At 41.0% G+C, this 22730-nt stretch overlaps 1 protein-coding gene across 5 annotated transcripts in view; it reads right to left on the bottom strand.

The window, feature by feature from the left end:
- ECPAS (Ecm29 proteasome adaptor and scaffold) overlaps positions 1-22730 on the bottom strand; it is a 65613-nt gene that overhangs the window by 25967 nt on the left and 16916 nt on the right. For 3 of the 5 annotated variants that reach the window (XM_062624284.1, XM_062624285.1, XM_062624283.1), the window contains exons 6-23: positions 20349-20517; positions 19630-19769; positions 16387-16468; positions 16013-16132; positions 15751-15836; positions 15428-15506; positions 14346-14395; positions 13772-13838; positions 13543-13665; positions 12331-12434; positions 10365-10488; positions 7717-7797; positions 6727-6955; positions 6104-6195; positions 4263-4397; positions 2011-2176; positions 1426-1598; positions 848-949 (exon numbers count right to left, since the gene is read on the bottom strand). In XM_062624284.1, the coding sequence (XP_062480268.1) occupies positions 848-949; positions 1426-1598; positions 2011-2176; positions 4263-4397; positions 6104-6195; positions 6727-6955; positions 7717-7797; positions 10365-10488; positions 12331-12434; positions 13543-13665; positions 13772-13838; positions 14346-14395; positions 15428-15506; positions 15751-15836; positions 16013-16132; positions 16387-16468; positions 19630-19769; positions 20349-20517 (2122 nt within the window). The remainder of the gene's footprint in view (positions 1-847; positions 950-1425; positions 1599-2010; positions 2177-4262; positions 4398-6103; positions 6196-6726; positions 6956-7716; positions 7798-10364; positions 10489-12330; positions 12435-13542; positions 13666-13771; positions 13839-14345; positions 14396-15427; positions 15507-15750; positions 15837-16012; positions 16133-16386; positions 16469-19629; positions 19770-20348; positions 20518-22730) is intronic. The other 2 variants (XM_062624286.1, XM_062624287.1) reach the window with 2 other exon arrangements.

Here is a 22730-nt window from a genome sequence, read left to right as displayed (position 1 = left end):
TACATTGCTTGGGTTTGGCTTGGTTTTTTTGTTTGTTGTTTTGCTGGGTTTTTTTTCCAAATACGTATTTTATAAAAGAATATGTAAAGTCTCTATACAGTTACAGGAGATAAACATAGCACTCAGAAACATCATTTTATGTTTGCGTAAACAATGTTCTTACTATTCTTGCTTCTTTGAGCACATAGAATTGGAGTACTCAGCAAAGCCAGCCTATCTGATACTCAACAGCTGCTTCAACAATGCTGAACCCTATGTTAGTATGAACAAGGAAGAAAGGTCAAAAACCCTGTAAATTAAGAACCCTGAAAAGCTCCTTGACTGTTTAATTTTGTTGTCTGGTATATTGTAAAATGTATAGGAGCTCTGAAGTACCATGAAACCAGTATACTACACTGATGTATTTAGACTGACAACACATACATGTTTTCCTATAAACAAAGCTCATAATGCAAGCAAGATGTATCAGTTGATGCAGTTCAGATAAAAAAGAAGATATATCTATATTATCTATTTTTAGGGTACTTTTTCAGGCTAAAGTACAAACCTATGGCTTCATTAGTATAATTTCTTAAGATTTTACACATACAGTTAGTTAGTTCTCCTAAAGTGGAATACATATTCGCCCCAGAGACCCCAACTGGCAAGTTTTTAAACCATGATATAAAACATTTTACAAGCCCCAAACCTACCCCCGCTCTCTGTTTCAAGGCAGTTTTAAAGAACCCAGAGGGACTACTACAAAAAGATAACTTCCCTTGTAAAATCTGTCTCAAGAGTATATAAAAAGCATTTAAGTAGAAATACCCACCGCAGTATAAAGAAAAATACATTGACAGTGCCTCACCTCCACAGAATCCATTAAACCTTGCAACAGTAGCTTCTGGTGGGGAAAATCTTCATCTCCCACTGGGAAGTAACCTAATGTCTGTATTGCTCGTTCCTTCATCTTTAAACACAAACAAAAACCAAACTCAATCACAAAACCTTCCTGTAGAGTCCAGAAGATATACTTTCAACCCACTTTCTCAACCTTGCTTGAAGTTTCATTTAAGGTACCAGAAGTCAGTCATGCAAAACACTTATCAGATCAATCAGTGCACCTTTTTTCCAGAACACAGATCAAAACAAATGTCCTGTTAACCTTTGAGGATTATTTCCAGGTAAAAGATTTTTTCTTTTATTAAAATTATGACCATTTGTAGTTTTCATCCAGTAAGCTCCTGATTATGACTACAGAAAGCACATCCGACCAACAGTGACACAAAACTGGAAAACCCTTAGCCTAATTCTGACTCACTAAAACCAGTGATAAACCTAATTATTTTTTAAAAAGAGGGGCTGAGTTTGGCAGATAATACATAAACCTGGGGACAGAGCATTCCAGAAATGAACAGGAATCATAACAACACTACAAAATCTTGCCTTATTTGTTTCCTTGCTGGAAGGGATTCGGGCCAATAAACTTTCCACAAGTTGAAGCTTTGTGAATCCTGGTCCTTCACTGGGGATTGGCAAGGGGCCATTCCTTCCAATCTCCCCAAGAGCTGTACAAGCAGCCACCACAAGAAAGGGAGAGGTGCTGTCCAGAAAAGAACCTACAGGAAAAGGCAAAACAGAATGGCTTGAATGTTATTATTTAGCAGTGGTCAGGCAGGCACTTATATTTTACCCATGCAAGAAGCAAAGTATTTATCTCCTCTACAGTGGTAGGAAGCATTATGCTGGAACAAAATCCAAGTAAAAGGAGACTGAGAGGAGTCTAGGCAGTGGCACTACCCCTAATTCTACTATGTTAAGTCTATGAGCTAAGAGTCCACCTAATTCTTGTTGAAAAGGGTTACATCCATACACCTAATATGATGTCATTTTTATACACTGTAAATTCTACCACAGAAAGTAAACCCAAGATTACAGAATCAATGGGCTGAATATCTTGGAAAAGTCCTCAGCCTGGGGTGGTCCAAAAAACAACTGTTGTATGTGGCAAAGTCTTAGGCAGGAAGTTACCTATTGTCTCTGTCGTTGACTTTATGAGCTGTTCTTGATCCGGCATGACGGCAGTGTTTGGCTGTTCTGCATTATGTAGCTCCCTTGTTCTGCATTTCCCTTTGGCCAAGTACCTTCCAATTGTAAATCCCAAAGCCAACAAGGATCCATGTTGGACCTCCGGGCTCTAGAGACAACACCAGTAGTGCAGAAAATCTCATTTTCAAAGTAAGTAAGTAACACTTTGCACAAAACTCTGACTTAAAAGCACAGATGGACAAGCCAGATGAGGAGGCACCCTGAAGAGTGAACTGAACTCTTCAGTCCTAACATGGAGTTCTAACACATAGTGCAACGACAAAGAGCTTAATATTTCTAGTGCTCTCTGATGGATGGAGTCTTCTAAGATAAATTAATGAAACTTAAAAGAGGCTTAGGAGGACAGATTAAGAATTTATCACCAGCAATGACATTCCTAAAGCCCACCCTTTGGTAGCTAGACAAAAATAAGTAGTAAAAATCCAACTCATCTGATTTGTAAGTTCACCTTCATAAGTCTACTAAGATAACACAACGCTGTCTCTACTTAAAAATTGGACATACTCAGATTAAGGGGATTAAATGTATTCTTTGGTAAACAATAGTAAAGGGGAATTACTCCAGATTTATATTGCTAAGAATGAGAACATACTTGACCTATAAATACTGAAGGTAATGCCTTTATACAGTTCAAATGGCCACAGGCTGTGAAACCTAATTATTACAATTAATGTCACAAACAGTAATTTCTCCAATGCTGACTTGGTGCTGAGACTACCTGATGATGGTGCTCATTCCAACAGGTGACTTCTAATGAAAGGATTCTGTGCAGAAATAATGCTGAGTTAAATGCTACCTTAATTAAAAAAAAATAATTAAAAAAGAAAGAAAAAGAAGGAGGCAGGGGCTTAAACTCAGCTTAGTTAATGTATCTGTTTTTTATCACAACCCTGAAAAGTTGGATCAGATCCTCAATCTAGCTTGTCCACCAGGGACTGCTCCTTGTTGTGGTCTTGGAGCAGCAAAGCCTGCTGAAGATGGGTTTTTCCCCCCCTCTCCACTTCAGCTACCTATTTACACTGCAGTCTTTACTGAGCCACTAGAGAACACCACCACCCCCCTGGTCTGTACTGATTCAATTGGGTTGATGCATTTGCAGCAAACTAGAGCTCTCACTGACTCAAACTCAGAAATGCAGGGGAACACCCTGCTCTTTTTTTTTCATGGTTCACATCCCTCCTTATTCTCAGCTATATTCTGTGAAAGGTCAACCATGGCTTCACGGGCAGAAAGCAGCAGCAGGGGGAATGGGACCCATCTGTGCTAGCTTTGTGACCACGGAAGCTGCACCCTATATGAAACAGAGCGATAAGACCACTTTGGCAGATACAAAATAAATCCTGCTTGTTAATTACAATGTACAGTGATCAGCACTACTTGTCAGTATTTGAGTCTGTTACCTGTGATGTAAAATAGCAGCCCATTAAGTCATTAGGAGAGACTGATATAAAAACACTTTGGGGAAATCTAACCTAAAATACTAATATTTTCCCTCCCTTTCAGGATTCAAGACACACCAGCACAGAAACTTTTTCAATGTGATTTCAGGATTCCTCCAAGCTCATAGTAGCAAAATGCAGAGATAAGGTTAATGGGAGTCGGAAGGAGCTGCTGGAGGGCAGCAGGCAGGCAAACCTATGTAGTAATACACTGGTGGAGGATTGCTGAGCAGTCCATGCGGAGTGGGAGGGAAGAAGTCAGCCCCCAGAGCAGGGAAAGGCCACTGGCAGGACAAGACCCTGAGTTGATGAGGAGCCAGGGAGCAGCTACGGCTCAGGAGGCGAGGGGTTATTTAAGAATACTTTTTAGTTCTTTGGTACCTGTAGTTGCTCACAAAAAATGGTAAACTGGTAGATAGTTTGACCCATTACTATTCAAGAGGATGAGGAATATTTAAGATGGCTAAGACTGGTTAAATATGTGACGGTGCTGGCTTTGTTTAGGAACTGCCTCCAGGAAATCCTTCTGACCTTAACAACAGCTTCAGAGATTAGTTTATTTAAAGATCTGTTGCACTCACCTACAACAAAAATCCCTTCTCACAGTCCGACTGGATATCAGCTAGTTAATTTTACACTCAGATTAAGGCTAATACATCCCAGACATACTGTGAGATTTCCCATCAGTTACATGAGACGAGAAAAAATAAGAAGCAGACAAAGAAAGGTAGTTACATGGTTGTCTTTCGTCATCTTAATCAGCTGCTCCAAGGAGGCCCTAAGCTCATCTCCAGACATGGTAGACAGCACCACAGAATAGAACAGGGCTGCAAGCTCGCGCATTTCTTCTTTGTTTGTGTTCATCAGACTCTGCAGGAGTTTTTAAAAAGAAACATAAAATAAGGAAGCAGCTTCTCATATGGTCTGTTCATACAGAGCTTCGATACACAAGCACAACTGTCATGCAGCTACATAAATAGTACTTACCTCAGAAACCACTCTTTAAACCAGCAGCATTATCACTTAGAAAGAAAGCACTCAATTCAGCAAAGCACTCACTGAATGCTCAGTGTTCAGGAGGAAGATTACTACTAGCCACAAGAGGGCTACCCACCAGCTCTGCACTAACACGTTACTGGAATGCTTGGATGAATTCATATTCAGAAAAGTTTCCATGTTTTGAATTCACACAGAGCTAAAAAGCCTCCCAAAGACACTATTTTTCAAGAGCTACTGGAAGGCTTCCATTTGCTTTTTATTAATCAAGGGATTAAAACAACAAAAAAAACCCCCACAAACCTCAAGAAGTTAAATCAATTAAATCGAATGGTGCCAAAAAAAAAGTTGTCCAGGAAAGCACAGCTCTCAGTGCAAACTCTTCCACTTTGTATTAGAGATCTTCTATTATGTGAATTGTTAAAAAGTTGAACTTGGGAAGCATCAGGTAATTTGTTAAGATACAATCTTACCTCTGGATTAATTTGATATATAATGCAACAAACTCATGTGAAAAATTCGTGCCATCACAAAGGCAGCAAAAATGATCCAAGCAAACAAGAAACGAAACCTGTCAGGCTCATGAAACATAACTCTTAAGTTCAACTCAAAATATATATCAGATAACACAGCTGACTTCTAACAACCTCCTGGACCTGCTCCTTCCACTTGGCAAAGTGAAATATCCTGAAGGATACTTCACAACAGTATTTCTGGAATGAAGTACTATCAGTTACCACACCTAGAAGCTTTATTTTGCAAATGGACACCAGGCCAAAGAAAAATCAGGTTTTTCTCCAAAAAATACACAATACTGAAATGGAGAATGTTTAAATCCTCCAAGGTTCATACCTGCACTTAAATGAGATGTGGTAAACTGTATACAGTGCAATGCAGCACAGATATCAGCAGGAGAAATTATTATAACACATTCTAATTTTTCTTTAATGCAACCAAGCATTATTTTCTGCCAGATTCCCAATGAAATTGAAGGCAACCTGTAAGAGCTTAGCAAATCCTGGATGCTTGAAGCAAACCATGAAAAAACAACAAGCTGCCTGAGAAGAGAATCTAGAGAAAGCAGAATTATCTTTGGCTTATTCTCAAACAGGTTCCAGTTTATCTTTTTTTGTTTGTTTGAGGCTAATAAAAACATAAAAACACCTCTATAGAAAGGGCTTTAAAACAATTAAGGATCTAACTGATCTCATTTTCTGAAAAGTCACTCACATCTTCCCACTGGAAGAATTCTGTTTTCAGTTTTCTTGTACTGTTTAATGGATCTTCTGATCAAGGGGAAAAACTGACTGACTATACCAACAGGATCCATGACAGACTACCCTGAAGATATAGGTCAGTTAACAAAACTGGTAAAACAAAAGAATCAAAACATAGCTTCCCCATCCTGCTACATACAACATTTCATGAAGTGTTGGCTCTAAGTAGAAATACCAGATTTTAAAATAAGTGCATACTTGGAAATAATACTCCATTCCACCATGGGAAAATGCCAGGTTTTGCTAATGCCAAACCCACTCCACCCCCAGAAATAAACCAAAATATGTAAATTTTCAATATACCTTTATCCAATCCATTTTGTCTACAAATCTGGTGGCTAGTTTTTCTGGATACACTGAAACAACTTCTAGAAGACAATACATGACTGGCAAACCTAAAGAGTAATTAAAGAATCAGGTTATTAAACAATTGCAGTATTTACAAAAATCTAACAGTGATAAAAAGAGGTTAAGAAGTATCAGGCATTTGAAAGCATTAATTTACAATTCCTTAGAGATAACAAACAACATGGAATAATAGGGTATATTTTTTCTCAGAAATATTAGGGAAACAGAAGCAAAAGTTCTGGTAACAATTTGTTCTAAAGGCATTAAGTGATTTAAGACTACACTTGTCACAGATACGCTATTATCAGAGTGAGGAAGACAGCATTCACTGGTTATAGCTGTTATGGCAGCAGCCTCACAACTGTCTTTTTTTTAAAGCATTTAAAGCTGCAATTCTGTGGTCCTGCTTTCTCCTACCTACACAGCAGCACAGAAGAGAACAAGTTTAAACTGAAGAATATATAGTCAGCATTGCAGCTCTGTCAGTCCTGCAGCCAAGCTCAAAGCACCGAACATGGCAACTCACTTCTAGCAAGAGAAGATTTTTCTTCAAGCTAATACTGCACAAAGATTCTTACCTCCAACATTAGTTAACAGCTGCTGAAGAAGGCCAATATACGTATGTACAGGGTTGGTTTCTGCACTTTTTGAAGAGGAGGAGGAAGATAAAGATATGTGGTTGCCAGACATGAGGTTTCTTATGTAACGTCCAATGGCTGGAGCTTGATCTTGCATATCTGCCAAGCTTTGAGAGGTTGGCACCACACCTGCACTGTGAGCAAGACACATCCGCAGATACAGAACTATCTAAGTACAGAACAGAAAAACACAGGATACTGAGTGCAAGAGCACTGGGAAACAACATGGAGAAGACAAAATAGAAGAGCAAGGAATATGCTACATTTAATGTAACCAAAACAAGAAAGTTTCTTCTTTAATCAAAGCTAGACAGAAAAGTCAGCATGGAAACAGGAACAAATAGAAAGTGTAACAAATCTTACAAAGAGTTTCTGCAATATGCCTGTGCAAGCAGACAACCCTACAGTGCCTGCATCACTCTCAGATGATTAAATCATACACAGATTTTTGGTTTATCATCATCAGTTGATGCAACCCCTTTGCGGGTGGTTCAGCCTGTGCCCTATACAATCTGGCATTCATATGCAACCCAAAGCATGGTTTATACAGACCAGGCATCACAGCTGAGCGTGATGCGTACAGCGTGTGCGTACAGATCACTGAAGCCAGGGAATCTGCTATGAAAAGAACAGCCCCACGGAGCATAATGGGACTTTTAAACCTGACTGCCTGTTTCTCCCTCTGACAAGCTATTACATTAGGTATGCCACAGAAGGCAGTGGAGCAGCACTCTCAGGAACTTTCCTCCCAACCCTCCCCGAAAATCCTGTTCAGACAGATAAGGGATGGAGAGTTAATCCCAACATCTGTTCAAAGAGGAAGTTTAGAACGTAGAACATAGGGTGACTTACAGTAACTGTTAGCTTCTTACACTGTCCTGTAAATAAATTATGGTATACATATATAAGGAAGTAAATCCAGACACTTACCTCACCAAATGTGGCAGGATTGAAAGGCAATGATGCAGTCCCAGTTGTATATTTAGCTGGAGTTTTCATTTGGTGAGAGGCCTAAACAACAGCACATATATTATGAGCGGAACATTCAGACCCACAAACAGCAGAAATGTCAGAAAGATCAGTGAAGTTTTGCTGACATAACTATCCTCCACTTAGCAACTGAAAAAGTACAACAGTTCTATGACAATGAAGGGCACAGAGCACTTGGTAATAGTAGTTTAGGTCCATCAACTTCACATCCCTATCAACTCAAAGTGGAAACCAAATTTGCGAGAGAGAACAGCAGGGGAGGATGGAGGACAACATTAGAATCATAGAATAGTTAGGGGTGGAAAGGACCTTAAAATAATCCAGTTCTAATCCCCCTGCCATGGGCAGGGACACCTCCCACTAAACCATGTCACCCAAGGCTCTGTCCAACCTGGCCTTGAACACTGCCAGAGATGGCGCATTTGCAACTTCCCTGGGCAACCCATTCCAGTGCCTCACCACACTAACAGGAAAGAACTTCCTCCTTATAACCAATCTCTAAACTTCCCCTGTTTAAGTTTTAACCTGTTACCCCTTGTCCTACAGTCCCTAATGAAGAGTCCCTCCCCAGCATCCTTGTAGCCCCCCCTTCAGATACTGGAAGGCTGCTATGAGGTCTCCACGCAGCCTTCTCTTCTCCAGGCTGAACAGCCCCAACTTTCTCAGCCTGTCTTCCTACAGCAGGTGCTCCAGCCCCAGTCATCCTCATGGCTCTCCTCTGGACTTGTTCCAACAGTTCCCTGTCCTTTTTATGTTGAGGACACCAGAACTGCACACAATACTCCAAGTGAGGTCTCACAAGAGTAGAGTAGAGGGGCAGGATCACCTCCTTTGACCTGCTGGTCATGCTCCTTTTGATGCCGCCCAGGATACGGCTGGCTTTCTGGGCTGCAAGCACAACATTCTTTCTTCCCCTCAGGAGGAAAAATGAAGTGCCTTAGAATTTAAAAACAAAATACCTCATGAACTTCCAAACTCTGAGGTGCCCCAGCTGACAGCCAGCCAGGAAGCCTGCAGACAACAGCTTTGCCCACAAAGGCTGTGGAGCAGTCAGGCTTCCCTAGTACAGGAAGTGGGAACCCTGTGCCGCACCAGCCAAGCCAGGGAGTCAGCCAGACCCTGCCACCTGCAAAGTAGAAGGCTGCTGCAGCTAGTGACCAACTCCTTTCCATGGAAATGTTAGCTCTGACAAGCAGGCATATTCCAGCAAGAAACCATACGAACAGAAGGTTTCCAGTAACTCCCACTGCGAACGCTGCAGAAAAGCATGTCTGTTCTCTGGGCAATACACACGTAAGTTCTCGGGCTGGCTTCAGCAAGGCAGCCTTGCATCTGAATAAACACAGAAGGCAGCTGCACAGAACTCAGACTCTCATCTTTCTGAACACACACAGATCTTTTGCTTCACAGTAACTTCAATGACATCCAGAACCATCAGTGAAAACCTGAATTAGGGAACCAGAAGATGGCTCCCTTGAAGAATGGATTCCCATCCACACCCAGCATATCAGGTCCTACTCTTTCATATATACCATCTTGCAGAGAGAGAGAAAGATGATGCTAACTTGTGCAGGAAGTCATTTTGTACTCAGCCTGCTGTGCCAAGCAACGTATACAAACTTCTCAAACATCTCCAACACTCACAGATTATTCATGATACGTGAAAATTCACACTTTGAGATAACTAACCAAAGAAATGTACCTTGAGGAGTGTGGGAATCTTGTTTTTCCCATTAGGGATTAAACTAGGCTGATCCACAGTTATTTAGTGGCATTACATAAATCAAGAAAAATTTAAAAATTAACCACAAGGAGAAGTCATTTAATAGTGTTATCTAAAACTCAATCTTGGTTTCTTTTTTCTTTTTTTTGCATATATTTGAATAACCAGTACTTTGGACAAACACAAGGTTTTTCATAAAGCTTCAAATACTTCATACACCAGCAAAGTATACCAGCAGAGTACACCAGCAAAGTACACTACATTCCATAAGGAATCTCTCAGGTAAGAGTTCAAGTGGTACAGGTTTTGGCAAATCATTCCCCTAGAGTTCTGAAAGGCTGTTTAAATGGCCATTATTTCCACAAATTGAAATTAAAATAAATAATTAAGTATTTAAAGTAAACAAACCACACTTCTTCATTTGTTCCAGTATCTCCTTTCCTAGTCTGGAAGTTTTTTCCTGTTTTAAGCACAATATTATTTTTCACTAGCCCAACCAGAGAATGATCTTCCCATCTTTTCACAAACATGTCCGTGAGCAACCATGCTGGATTATGACCCTTGAACACTGGACTCCTTTTTCCACACATCTTCTGCACAAACAGCATCAAAGCAAAATAAGCCCTTTGTTAAAGGATCTGTCTCCTTATTACTTAACACTTGGATCTCTTGCAATTATTGCCAGCAGAAGGTAACAATGATTGATAATCTTGGCAAAGCAGTAACATGTGTGGTCTTCAATGCGATTTTCCCTAACTTTACTCCTCAGGGGGTATGAGGGAGATGGATACAGGGAAGACCACACTTATTACACACCGGAGCATCAGACATATACGTGTCATTTACAGGGACAGAAGCACCATACCTTATCTTGAATGTAATGGACCATTTCAGGGAACAAAGGCATCTGCTTCCTAGAACTCTCCTTTTCATTTTTACCAGGAAATGTTCTCAGCACCTGCTGAGCTTCTCCATGTACCTCCTCCCTCCTTTCAGAAGAAATGATAGCGAACAGACGTTATTTGCACAGAACAAATGGCCTTTAATGAGCAGTAAGATATCTTGGGATGCTGGAGGATGCAGAACAGCTTTTAAATGAGATTTTTTTATTTTTTATTTTTTTTTAAGGAAGGGGAAAAAACCTTTGTTAAATACAGGGGGAGGGGGAAAAGAAGGGGAAGAAAAAGATTAGCTTTTGCAAAACAGTTTGCATCAGCCCACTTCTGTTCTTCTTATATCCTGCTAGTGTTTTACCACCAGTTCCTGACTACCACATACTTGTTTTCCTACCTGCTCCTCCTCCCCATCACTTCCTATATTCAAGCTTCAGCTGACACATACTAGGTTTATGGTTATCTACTTAGCAGCAGATCAACTCCTGAAACAGTGCCAATATTGTAATGACAGAGGAATTTGTTGCAATTGATACACTTAGCCTTTCTTAGTTACAAGGAACTCACAAAAAAACCTTGAACAATTAAGGCAAGTTGGGAAAAGCCGCACCACTTAAACTGCAGTAATAGAAAACTGCAAATGAAATGACTGCTGTAATTTAATGAGTCAATTACTCCTCAGCAGAATGGAAACTTTCACAAGTGCATGCTCCTCACACTTCGCAAATACAGGCTAGAAGTAGACTGATAGAATTTGCCAGGAAAAATAACTTCTAGCTACTGTAAAGGTGATTTCACTTAATTCGGTTTTACCTCACAGTTGCAACTGATCATTAATACAAAATGCTTTACCAACAGCAGTCTCTGATCAGTCAGCAGACTCGGAATCTGAGCCAAAGGTGACCATAAGGCACAATAACAAATCTCCACAGAACTGTCCAAGAATCCTCCTATGTAAAGGTTAATTTCCAAATTATCATACTTTATTTTCAGCGAGTTTTTATATACATACCTACTTAACCACATACACACACACATATATATTCTATTATATATAATAGAATCATAGAACAGTTTGGGTTGGAAGAGACATTAACAATCATCTAGTTCCCACCCTCCTGCCATGGGCACAGACACCTTCCACGACCAGGTTTCTCAAAGCCCTCTCCGACCTGGCCTTGAACACTGCCAGGGCCACACCCTCCCTGGGCAACCTGTGCCAGGGCCTCACCACCCTCACAGAAAAGAGCTTCTTCCTAATGTCTAATCTAAATCTACCCTTTGTCAGTTTAAAGCCATTACTACTTGCCCTGTCACTACATGCACTTTGTAAAGAGTCCCTCTCCAGCCTTCCTGTAGGCACCCTTTAGGGATTGGAAGACTACTCTAAGGTCTCCCTGGAGCCTTCTCTTCTCTGAGCTAAACAAGACCAACTCTCTCAGCCTGTCTTCATAGAAGAGGTGCTCCAGCCCTCTGATCATCTTCATGGTCTCCTCTGGGCTCACTCTAACAGCTCCATGTCCTTCTTGTGTCGGGGCCCCAGAGCTGAACACAGTACCGCAGGTGGGGTCTCACAAGAGCAGAGTAGAGGGGAAGAATCACCTCCCTCAACCTGCTGGGCACACCTCTTCTGATGCAGACCAGAATACGATTGACTTTCCTCAAGTTCATGTTGAGGACAAGCAACACCCTCAAGTTCTTCTCCTCCGGGCTGCTCTCAATCTATTCTCCGCTCAGCCTGTATTTGTGTTGCTTGGGATTGCCCCTATCCAGGTGCAGGACCTTGAACTTGGCCTTGTTGAACTTTGTGAGGTTTGCACAGGCCCACCTCTCAAGGATTCATATATGCATTCACATTGCATCCAAACATATAGTGGATGCAAACACAGATATGTGTGTGTATATATGTGAAAATAACTTCAAAGGAAAAGAACTTACGGGTCTCCTGCAGCTAACAGGAGTAAGTATCTGGATGGGATATGATTCGGAGGGAACACTGTGCTAGCAAATTTCACAGCCACTTGACGTACTTGAACTTCAGGCTTAAAGAGAAGAGACACAAGCATACTGTTAAGTTTTAAATGAACACACTAATGACGAATTACCACTTGTAAATCATCAGTCATCTGTTTTGTCCTCTGGTACCAACATCACTCAGAGTTTGAACATTTTTAAACACTGTTCTTGCTAACTCTTTATATGGCAGGAGACAGAAAAGCAAGCTTCTCATACATACACAAATGAAGAATGAAATGTTCTATTAAATACATGCACATTTTGTGAAACCATAAATATTGATTATTGCTATTTCTTAGACATCTGTAATGCCCCACCCAGGCAGTTCTGACATCATCTAACTACACAAAACAGAGCTGCATTTAGAAGCAGTACAGCTTCATAAGAGGTGGAAAAGAAACATTAGCTTAGAGTCATTGATCTCTCTACTGGGTTCAGATAGTCACAAAAGGGTATCGCCCGGACAGCCAGATCACTCGAGCACCCAGGCACAACAGATCATGAAAATATATTCTTACACAGTTACTAGTGCCACCACTAGAAATACATATACCTCCACAGTCTCCCTGAGCACCCATGCAAACACAGAGAATACAAAAAATACTCTTTCTGAAAACCCAGACCTCTGGGAATTCTGAACACAAACACGATACTCAGTGAAGTAAGAGAGTAGTGAAGTGTGCTTTCCTCTGGATTAGCATCTCATGGATGAGTTCCTAAAGAGTTCTTTTATAATGTTAGAAATCATAGCACACAGAAATCCCAGCTAAACAGTGAATGATCCTTTCTACCTAACTCTTGCTTTCACAAAACATTTCACAAGACACTGTCCTTGAGGCAGCTCCTTCTCAGAGTTTTCTTAGGAGACTGAAAAAGCATACAGCATAATCACAACAACTTTGTTTCTGCAAAACAGAACACAAATGGAAAACTGCACTGCCACCCTTCTTGCAGCCACTGTACAGTATTAAAAATACTTCATCTGAGCATGCACACACTTCCCCTTCTCCCAGACAGGCCAATACATTCAGTAAGAAAAAGACCTGTTCTAAAAGTATAGGAAAAGTGACAGAAAAAAAGAAAACAATTCATAGCGCTTTTTAACGTACTTAATTTTGACTCAATTGAAAATACCTTTATTAAATAAGAAGCTACAAGAACTTCCATCAGGGTACGCTGGGCTCCTTCCAAGTTAGTGTACGCTCCAACCATCATAGACAAAGCCTCCTGAATGGCAAGCCTAGTATCAGCATCTTCCTGCAATACAAAAATAAGAGTTTTCACTTCACAATGTACAGTGACAAGAATTAAGCAAAACCAGCACAAAATCCTAGCAATTCCCCAAAGCCCTGTGAGCACCCACCTTACATAAAGCTTCAAAAAACTGTTGTACCAGTGCAATGTCCTTAGTGAAGAGCTGAGGCATTCGGCTGAAACAAGATATTTTCATTCATGAATTTTTTTTGTTTTTTTTTTATATCGAAATGCTTCACATCTCATTGGTCTTACCCCTCATCCCACATTTTATTTGTCAAACAAATCTGCCAGTTTGTTTCCAAACTAAACACAGTTTGGAAAGTGACGTATTCTATGAACAATCACTCATATTACCAATGTAACATTGAAAAAAAAAACACTTGTCTAGTTTCATGTCCTCTGGTCTTTGCTGTACATTTCTTAAAATTATGGCAATCCAGAAAAGTGGATTAATTCTGTGCATAATTCATGAGCTGCCATTAATCACTGCTAGAGAAGCTATCAGCTAAAAACATATTTCTTTCTACAACTTTGGAGATGTCACAAGAAGAATGCTTTTCTTTGCACTGTACACTCAATAGCAAAATTGGCAGATGGCATGAAGCTTGCTGCTGATAAATTAACAGCTTGCTCTGGAAAAATGAATCAATGTCCCATTCCTTAAATGGAGCTTCAGTTACCTTGAGAGCTTTCCAACCGCTGAATACGCCATTGAGAGCAGTTTTGAATCCTTGAATGATAAAACAATAAATAAAATTGAGAAAAACCAGGAATATACAAAGGCACATCTCTTATAATTAAACATTTATTTTAAATCCTGTCTTCAAAATGCTCAAACAGGCTTTCATGGGCAAAGAATCCTGGAACATCAAACTAACTGTATCCAAGAACAAAAGCATTAGATAGTAACAGAGGGAGCGTGCTCTTCCACAAAAAAACAGAAAATTGCAAATGGAGACAAAGTTTACATCTTCCTTCTCATCTCAGCTAATCATATTTTATTTCAAGAGACACAGTAATCAGATTCAGCAACTATATGAAACCGTAGCAATGAGACAGATACCTTCCACTCGCCCTAAACAGCAGCTTTACACAAAGGAAGCTGTTTGCACAATGAATCCTGCAGATGACCAACGCAGCACACTTACACAGGGGCTTCGTTCTTCCTGAATACTTCCTGAATACTTCCCAATGGCAAGGGAAGCCCACATATTCAAACACCAACTCAGGTCAGACGGTTATATCCAAGGATCAAAGCTGCAGAAGAGGTGATCTGCAACACCAGCCTTCATAAGATACATGAAAGAGTATCATGGGGAATGTGCTTTCCAAAATGACACTCTTTAGACCAGACTGGCATTTTCAGTTCTGTTTGTGCCATGTTTCCCACAGCAATACTATCCCTGTACAGACAGAATGGAAGGAAGTACAAGCAGACCTATACAGCTGCTTATCACAATGGGGTATACACACTGAGGCCCCTGTGTGCTCGAGAGTAATGAGTAACAGCAGCTAGATGCTACTGTATTATTTCCTGAGACTTTGCAAATAGTGTCTGAGAACCTATCCCTTATCTGTTAAACAAATAAAAGAGTTTCCCTCTATAGCCTTTTTGCTTCTCTTCCAACAGAACTCCCTAAACGCTAACCTTTGATAGTCATCTAAGGCAACTACAAGATTTATCAGTTTCCATTATAAAGATATTTGTCTTTTGCTTGTATTTGTATCAAGAATTATAGCTCTACAGAGCCTTTCAACTTACCTCTTTGTATTCATTGATCAGCTTTGTAAGTCCATTTAAAAGCATCGGGCCTAATGGCTTTATTTTACTTTCTGGACAACTGCAATTAGAGATACCAACAAACAAAACATTATCTTTTGCATCCCTCAGAAGTATCTTCTCACAGTATCTCAACTCTGTTAAGGTGAGAAATTACAGCTTAATGCATGCAACCACACACAGAGATATTTTAGGAACGAAGAAAAAACCCTACTTTCTATGTCCTTAGTCCAGTTACATATTTAGTGAACAGAGAGACTGCTGGGAAAACAGCTAAAAGACATCATGCTTTCTGAATTACTTACATGATACAAATATGATGCACAAACTGCAAGGACAGACTTCTCAGTTTTGCATTTGTGTTTGCACCAAAGAGTCCATCATAAACCACCTGGCCAAAGGAATAAAGAGCAGATCACAGAGTGCCTGGCTTCACTTTTAAAGGTTTTCTAATTCCCCTTCGTCTTTGAACACTGTTGTAAGTTAGAGTGCTTCCTTTTCTTAACTGCTGGACGAACTATACTGTTAAGCTCATTAGGCAGAACAGCTTTGGAATGTAAGCATTACCTGAATATTAGCTGGGAACGTTTCTGCAGCTTGCCTGGATCGCAGAAGATGAGGAACTATCTTTAATTTAACACGGGTGCTGACTGACTCTCGTTTCATTTCTGGTTTCAGAACAGATCCCTGTCAGAAAGAGTTAATATAGTGCATCTTTGCACAGCAGTACTTTCTAAGTCAATTGAATTGTATTTTGCAAATCAGAACATAATAGGACACACACAAAAAAATTATTCAACAGCAAAAATGTTCAGTGAAAGCAGATATCAAAGGAAGGGATAGATTTAAGAGATATATATGTCTTCTCCAACTAAAGTAAGGCAACTAAAATCACACCTTCTGAAATTAAGCAGCTATGCAATTCTGAAGGCAAATCTTACCTCCTTGGTTTTCAGTGGTATATCCCCAAGATACACTTTATACATTTTGTTGATGATAGCAGGATTGTTCCAGTCAATTACACTAAAGAAAAAACACATTGAACACCAACATGTTACGATCCCAAACTCCACTTTTTACAGTATATGCTTTAGAGCATTTAGCATCATATTCATATTCTTCAGAGATTTAATATATCTAGTTTGACATCTAATCACTCCTTCCACATCCATATAATACACAATCATAAAGAATGCGAAGTTATTACAAATTTCACCTGCAAATTCTGACAACAAAATTCTAAATAATCTGTGAGAAACCTGCATGCTTCCTTCTCTTCCACGGAAACAAGGCATATAAATCACGCCATCCTACTGATTGAATACAGAATGGTCACCTGTTAATAAACCTCTCCATGTTCCTGAAACCACCACAGAATGGTTTGGATTGAAAGGGACATTAAAGATCACCCAGTTCCAACCCCTGCCATGGACAGGGACACCTTCCACTAGACCAGGTTTCTCAAAGTCCCATCCAAGCTGGTCTTGAGCACTTCCAGCGATGGGGCAGCCAGCTTCTCTGGCAGCCTGCTCCAGTGCCTCACCAACCTCAGTGCTTTGACATTTAAATAGGGAAGAGGGTATTTTTAATTCTAGGACTATCTGATCCATCTAGGATCAGATGGCCTGGCACATCAGTCCCATAGAAGTATAAGGCTCTAGTAGACACCGGTGCACAGTGTACCCTGATGCCATCAAGTTGTCAAGGGGTGGAACCCATTTAAATTTCTGGACCGACAGGAGGGTCCCAAGAGTTGACTGTACTGGAGGCTGAAATCAGCCTGACTGGGAAGAAGTGGCAAAAGCACCCCACTGTGATGGGTCTACAGGCTCCATACATCCTTGGCATAGAGTACCTCAGGAGAGGGTACTTCAAAGACCCAAATGGGCTTCTGGTATTGCTGCTTTGGAGACTGAGGAAACTGAGCAGCTGTCCACCTTGCCTGGTCTCTCAGAGGATCCTTCTGTTGTGGGGTTGCTGAAAGTTGAAGAACAACAAGCGCCAATTGCGACCACAACAGTGCACCGGCGGCAGTATTGCGCCAACCGAGACTCCCTGATTCCCATCCATCAGCTGATCCGTAGACTGGAGAGTCAGGGGGTGATCAGCAGGACCCGCTCACCCTTTAACAGCCCCATATGGCCAGTGCGAAAGTCTAATGGAGAATGGAGGCTAACAGTAGACAATCGTGGCCTGAATGAAGTCACACCACCATTGAGTGCTGCCGTACCGGACATGCTAGAACTTCAGTACGAACTAGAGTCAAAGGCAGCCAAGCGGTATGCCACGATTGATATTGACACATGATTGGTCAACATCAGAGGATCTGCCAACAGGGCTGGCCCAGCCCAGTCAAAACTTTTACATATTGTAGAAGGGGATTAAGTTCCTGTGGTGCACATAAAGAATTTGCTGGGGAGAAAGTCCGGGTTATTCCTGCTTCACGTAAACGCAAACGCACTCATGGGATTGCTTTTGCTCAGGGACGCACATATACTTGGTGGGTAATGGGGGAAGATGCAGAAGCCCGATGTGTACCTCAAGGGGATTTGATTTTAGGGGAAAACAGCCAATGAACTCAAGTGTATGCTGCTGCCTGCTGTGTAGCACTTTTATAGCCCACCAACTAGATGCCTTCAGGTCACCAGCAACTGGCCCCGACTTCCCTCCAACCATCATCCCAACAGAGAATGATCTTTGGCGAAACCAGACAAGCTCAGCAGTGAACAGATGAATTCCACAGTGTCATCAGCAGGCAACAATCCAACACTGCACACTCTTCTCTCCTGCTCTGAAAGACTGTTACAAGAGATGAAGCCCGACATCATGGACCAGATGAACTCAGCATATAGGGATTGGTCCATGCACTAAGGAATGATCTCTCTCTTTGTGTGTGTGTGTATATATGCATATATTTATATGAGACAATAGTGATGCTATATTGAAAAATGGGCGATGTGAGCACAACGTGAATGGTATGGAATAAGGGGTGGATACTCTCCTGGGTTCAGCAGTAGCAATCATTTTTCTCCGTCTTAGTAGCTGGTTCAGTGCTGTGTTTTTGACTTTCAACCTGGGAACAACACCGATAACACTGATGTTTTCAGTTGTTGCTAAGTCATGTTTACTCTGACCAAGGACTTTCTGAGCCTCATGCTCTGCTCTGCCAGGGAGGAGGGGAAGCTGGGAGGAAGCAGAGACAGGACACCTGACCCAAACTCCCCAAAGGGGTATTCCACACCACAGCACGTCATGCCTAGTATATAAAATGGGGGCAGTTACCCAGAAGAGCTAGATCACTGCTCAGGTTGGGCTGGGTATCGGTCAGCGGGTGGTGAACGGTTGCATTCTCTTCCCTTATCATTACTATCATTGGTGGCAGCAGCAGTGGTTTTGTGTTACACCATAGTTAATGGACTGTTACGTTCTTTCGATTCTCTTCCCCATCCCTCCAGGAAGTGCAGAGAGGAAGAAGGAGGAGCATGGAGGAGTGAGAGAGCAGCTGCGTGGCTCTGAGTTACCAGCTGGGCTTGAACCACAACACTATTTCATCTTTGTCTCTCAGACAAACCTGTCTGCCCACAAGTAATCATCTAACGCTAGTTACTAATGAGATTGTTTGGAACACATGCACTTCCACCCAAAAAACATCCCACAGAAAACAAAAGCATATATGCTTTGACAAAACTGAAAGAGGGACTGAAGGTGAGCAAAATTTTAATAATGTAGAAAATGGTGGCTGCCAAACTTCCTAGACTATGGTCTACTCCACAATTACAGTCTCTTTACTTCCTTAATAAATTAAATGAAAGCATTTTTTTTCCAGCAGAGACAATATAGATAATTCGACCAGCTGTGATTCACTTACTAAGGTGTTATTGACCACTGACAGTCCACAGAGGGCAATTTGGAAACCAAGGAGTAAGAAAACGGCTCAAAAGCAATTCTAAAGATGACTGAAAACAGACAGCTAAAGGTGTCAGCTCCAGAGCCAAGTAACATTCCCAGCTGCAAGACTGATCCACAGTGTTCCCAGCTCTGTGTGACTGCATGGCAGCTCCACAGGTATTCAGGGGACTGCAGCCTTCCTCCTTTCAGAGCAGTGTCTCTGGAGCACTATATTAACTGCAGCTAGCTTTGGCAGGAACACTAGCACCATTTTTTTCCAAAGATCCAAACTGTACCTTTGTTTGCTCTTTAGTTCCAGGTCTGCAGCCGTGGCAACACTGTGTCTTGTATCACTGGAGGCTACAACCAGGTGTATAACAGCTTCAAGTTCAGGCACTTGCTCAGCTTCAATGAACTTCACTATACCCAGCTTACACTGTTCAACAGTGAGGAAAGTAAAGGCAGCGTTATTGACAAAAAAAGTATAAGTCACAATAACCACAGCAGTTCAGCTGTCTCAAATGATGGCTTCTGCTTGCTAGGGCTATGTCCACAATCTCTCCATCTCTTTAGCAGCACCTTCTTTTTGCCTCCTCTCAAAGCAGTAAACTGGGTCAAAGTACCAGCATCACATATCAATTATCACATATCAGCATCATATATCAAGTAGGGATACTTTACTGCTTCTCTGCTAAAAAAGGGACACTTCATCAACAGAAGAGTTTTGCAACTTTACAATGTTTAGGAAGAAAACGCAAGAGTAGGCTGCTGGTGTGGTTGCTTCCTAACCAGCCCTGGCAGCTGCTGGCACCTCCCATCCTGTCTCAGCTCTGCAAAGTTCCATAAGGCATCATGTAAACTCCCTCAATAAATTCCCTCAGGGGGAACTAAGGGCAACTGAAAACCTGGTCAGAATTAGTTATGTATTTTCCCTCTGGCCTTCCATTCCTCTGTCTGTAGCCACCCCTCCTACCAACCCCAGTTCACCAAGGACCAGCCTTGCATCTACAAGTACCTGTTCTAGTAGCTCTGGTGTCCATGGGCTATCTCCAATTACCCTTTTGGCTGCATAAAAGCTCATCCCTGGAGGTGGCTGAGGAATTCCAGGACCTCCCACACTACTTGATGAAGATCCCTGGCCCGAGGGCATGTTTTGTCGACTCTGAGATTCATTCAACACAAACCTGAGCAGGTGGGAAAGTAAGTTAATTAGAGGCTTTACTAATCCACATTGCCATCTGAATTAGATGCTGGAATGGAGTAATACATATAACCTGTCCAACTTCAGTTGCTCTTCTTTAATTAATGCCATGACTGACATAAGACAGAATTTTACTCTGTTGAGACTCAGACACCAGTTATTCCAGCATATTCTGCAAAAGCTGAAACAATCTCATTATAGCTGTTTGAAAACAAACCTCAGTTAGGAAAGGGAAGGTTCCACTGGCATTTCTGAAAAGAGTTATCTCAGGTTAAAAAACAGACAGAATGGTCTCTTTTGTATTAGAAAGGAATACTCCCAACAGTACTGCATTTGAGAAACTTGTGCTGAAAGCTTTAACAACATTTGTACTATTTCTACGGAAAATGCAAATATTAACAAGGGAAATAATGAAGCATATGCAACATTAAGTGGCAGGAAACAGCCCTTGATATAAAATATAAATAAAAAATATCTTGGAAAGTAGGAGGTTTAGTGCTGGGCAGGGAAGGAAAGCAGAAACCATAAAGGTTTACAGTTCTTAAGTCTTCTTGGAGGCTGGCTATGGACACTGGCTAGTCTAGCTGCTCTGTGAGTATCTCCATACTCCCACAAAAGCCACTCCACTTCTCTATATCCTTGAAAGCTGATCAACACGTGAGGGCATCAGAATTGTAATGCAGAGACCAACAGTAATTATGTTGCTCCAAACAGCCATAATCTGTTTTGCATTCAGCACACAGGTAACAAAAGAAAGTAAACAGACCCAATAAGAATAAACATTCAACCCAAGTCTCATTAGTTAAAACTTTAAACACTTGGACTTGATTACGAGCTTTAAGCCCTACAGTTAGGCTTTCTGGTGGTTTTTACTGCATGCAGACTGGCAAGGCTAATTCCCAACTGGGCAATGACAGGGCAAGTTCTACTGAGCATAACTTGGTTGTAAATAGCTGCGAACTGTCTCACCCCAGGGAACAAAACTGAGACAGATACCCGGTACTACAGGATAGATGAAGACCCCCTTCAGCCTCTACCCTTTCAATCTCTGAGTATTTAAAAGTTGTCACACTCCTCCAGAATACAAAACCATGGAATGAAGTAAAGTCTTACTGCAAAGCCCAAGGACTTCATCTTCTGAAGCTGCTACCACCACAGCAGTGTGTTAGTGAGGCTAAAAAGCATAAACCTGGGCAGCCTGAAAAGTGTAAGCTATGAACAGAGGAGCAGACTAGGTGTTTTAAACTATAAGCTGCAAGACTCTACACACCCAAATGTTAAGGAAGTGGCCCCCAAAACATCAGATGGAAGTATGGCCTCCAACAACACTACATGGAGAAACATCACTTGCTCACTATTTTAAAAGTCATTCCTTTAGAGCAATCCACTCGAGCAAGAGTTAAGTGCTCAGAAAAAACCTACAGGAATCTATGAACTGTTGGGGAAAAAAAAAAAAAAAAAAAGGGGGAAAAAAGTGTTTAACTTTTTAAAATTATTTCTATTTTCTTTCAAAGCAAAAGCTCCCTTAGCAATACAAAGACACTAAAGAAACTAGCGGAAAACAGATTTTTAGAAAGTATTGATTTTAGACACTAGAGAAGATTCCCAATGAGCAGTGGTCAGTAAATTTAAATTGCTCTGTAAATCCTTCTTGCCTTCAGGAACAGTGCTCACACTGAGACATGCCATTACAGTCACAATGTTTTTCCATTGGAAGAGAGATAAAAGACAATTCTTGTTATCAAAGGTTAGATTCTGGAAAGCACAAGCTTTCAGAGATTACACTTGCTTATGACCTTGCAGGAATAAGCCTTAAAACTTCACTGCAGGAAGATCAGCACACATTTTGATCTGGCTTCTATTTTAAAGGTTTAGCTATTTAACAGATAGCTTACATGTCTCATAGCTTCACTTTGATCCCCAAAAGAGGTCAAGGACAGAATAGTGTAACACCCAATTAACCAGAAAGACATTTTGTTAAATAAGAAAGATGGTGATCCCATTCTTAAAACTAGGACCCTGCCTTGAGTCTTACTGAAACATGTAATGTAACGTGTCTTACTGTAACATGTAACTGGTTTCATTCAAACTAGGAAATGACGGCATACTTTCATAAATGAGTTTCCAAGTGTGCACTTTCTAACATTTCGCACAAAGAACACATCAGTACTAAAGAAGACTGGTATTAAGTCTTAC

The sequence above is a fragment of the Pezoporus occidentalis genome, unplaced genomic scaffold, assembly GCF_034315485.1.
Source record: "Pezoporus occidentalis ecotype Australia unplaced genomic scaffold, CSIRO_AGI_Poc_V1 ctg264, whole genome shotgun sequence".
Taxonomy (NCBI): Eukaryota; Metazoa; Chordata; class Aves; order Psittaciformes; family Psittacidae; genus Pezoporus; species Pezoporus occidentalis.
Note: the sequence above shows the minus strand (reverse complement) of the source record. Positions and strands in the feature narration are given on the sequence as shown.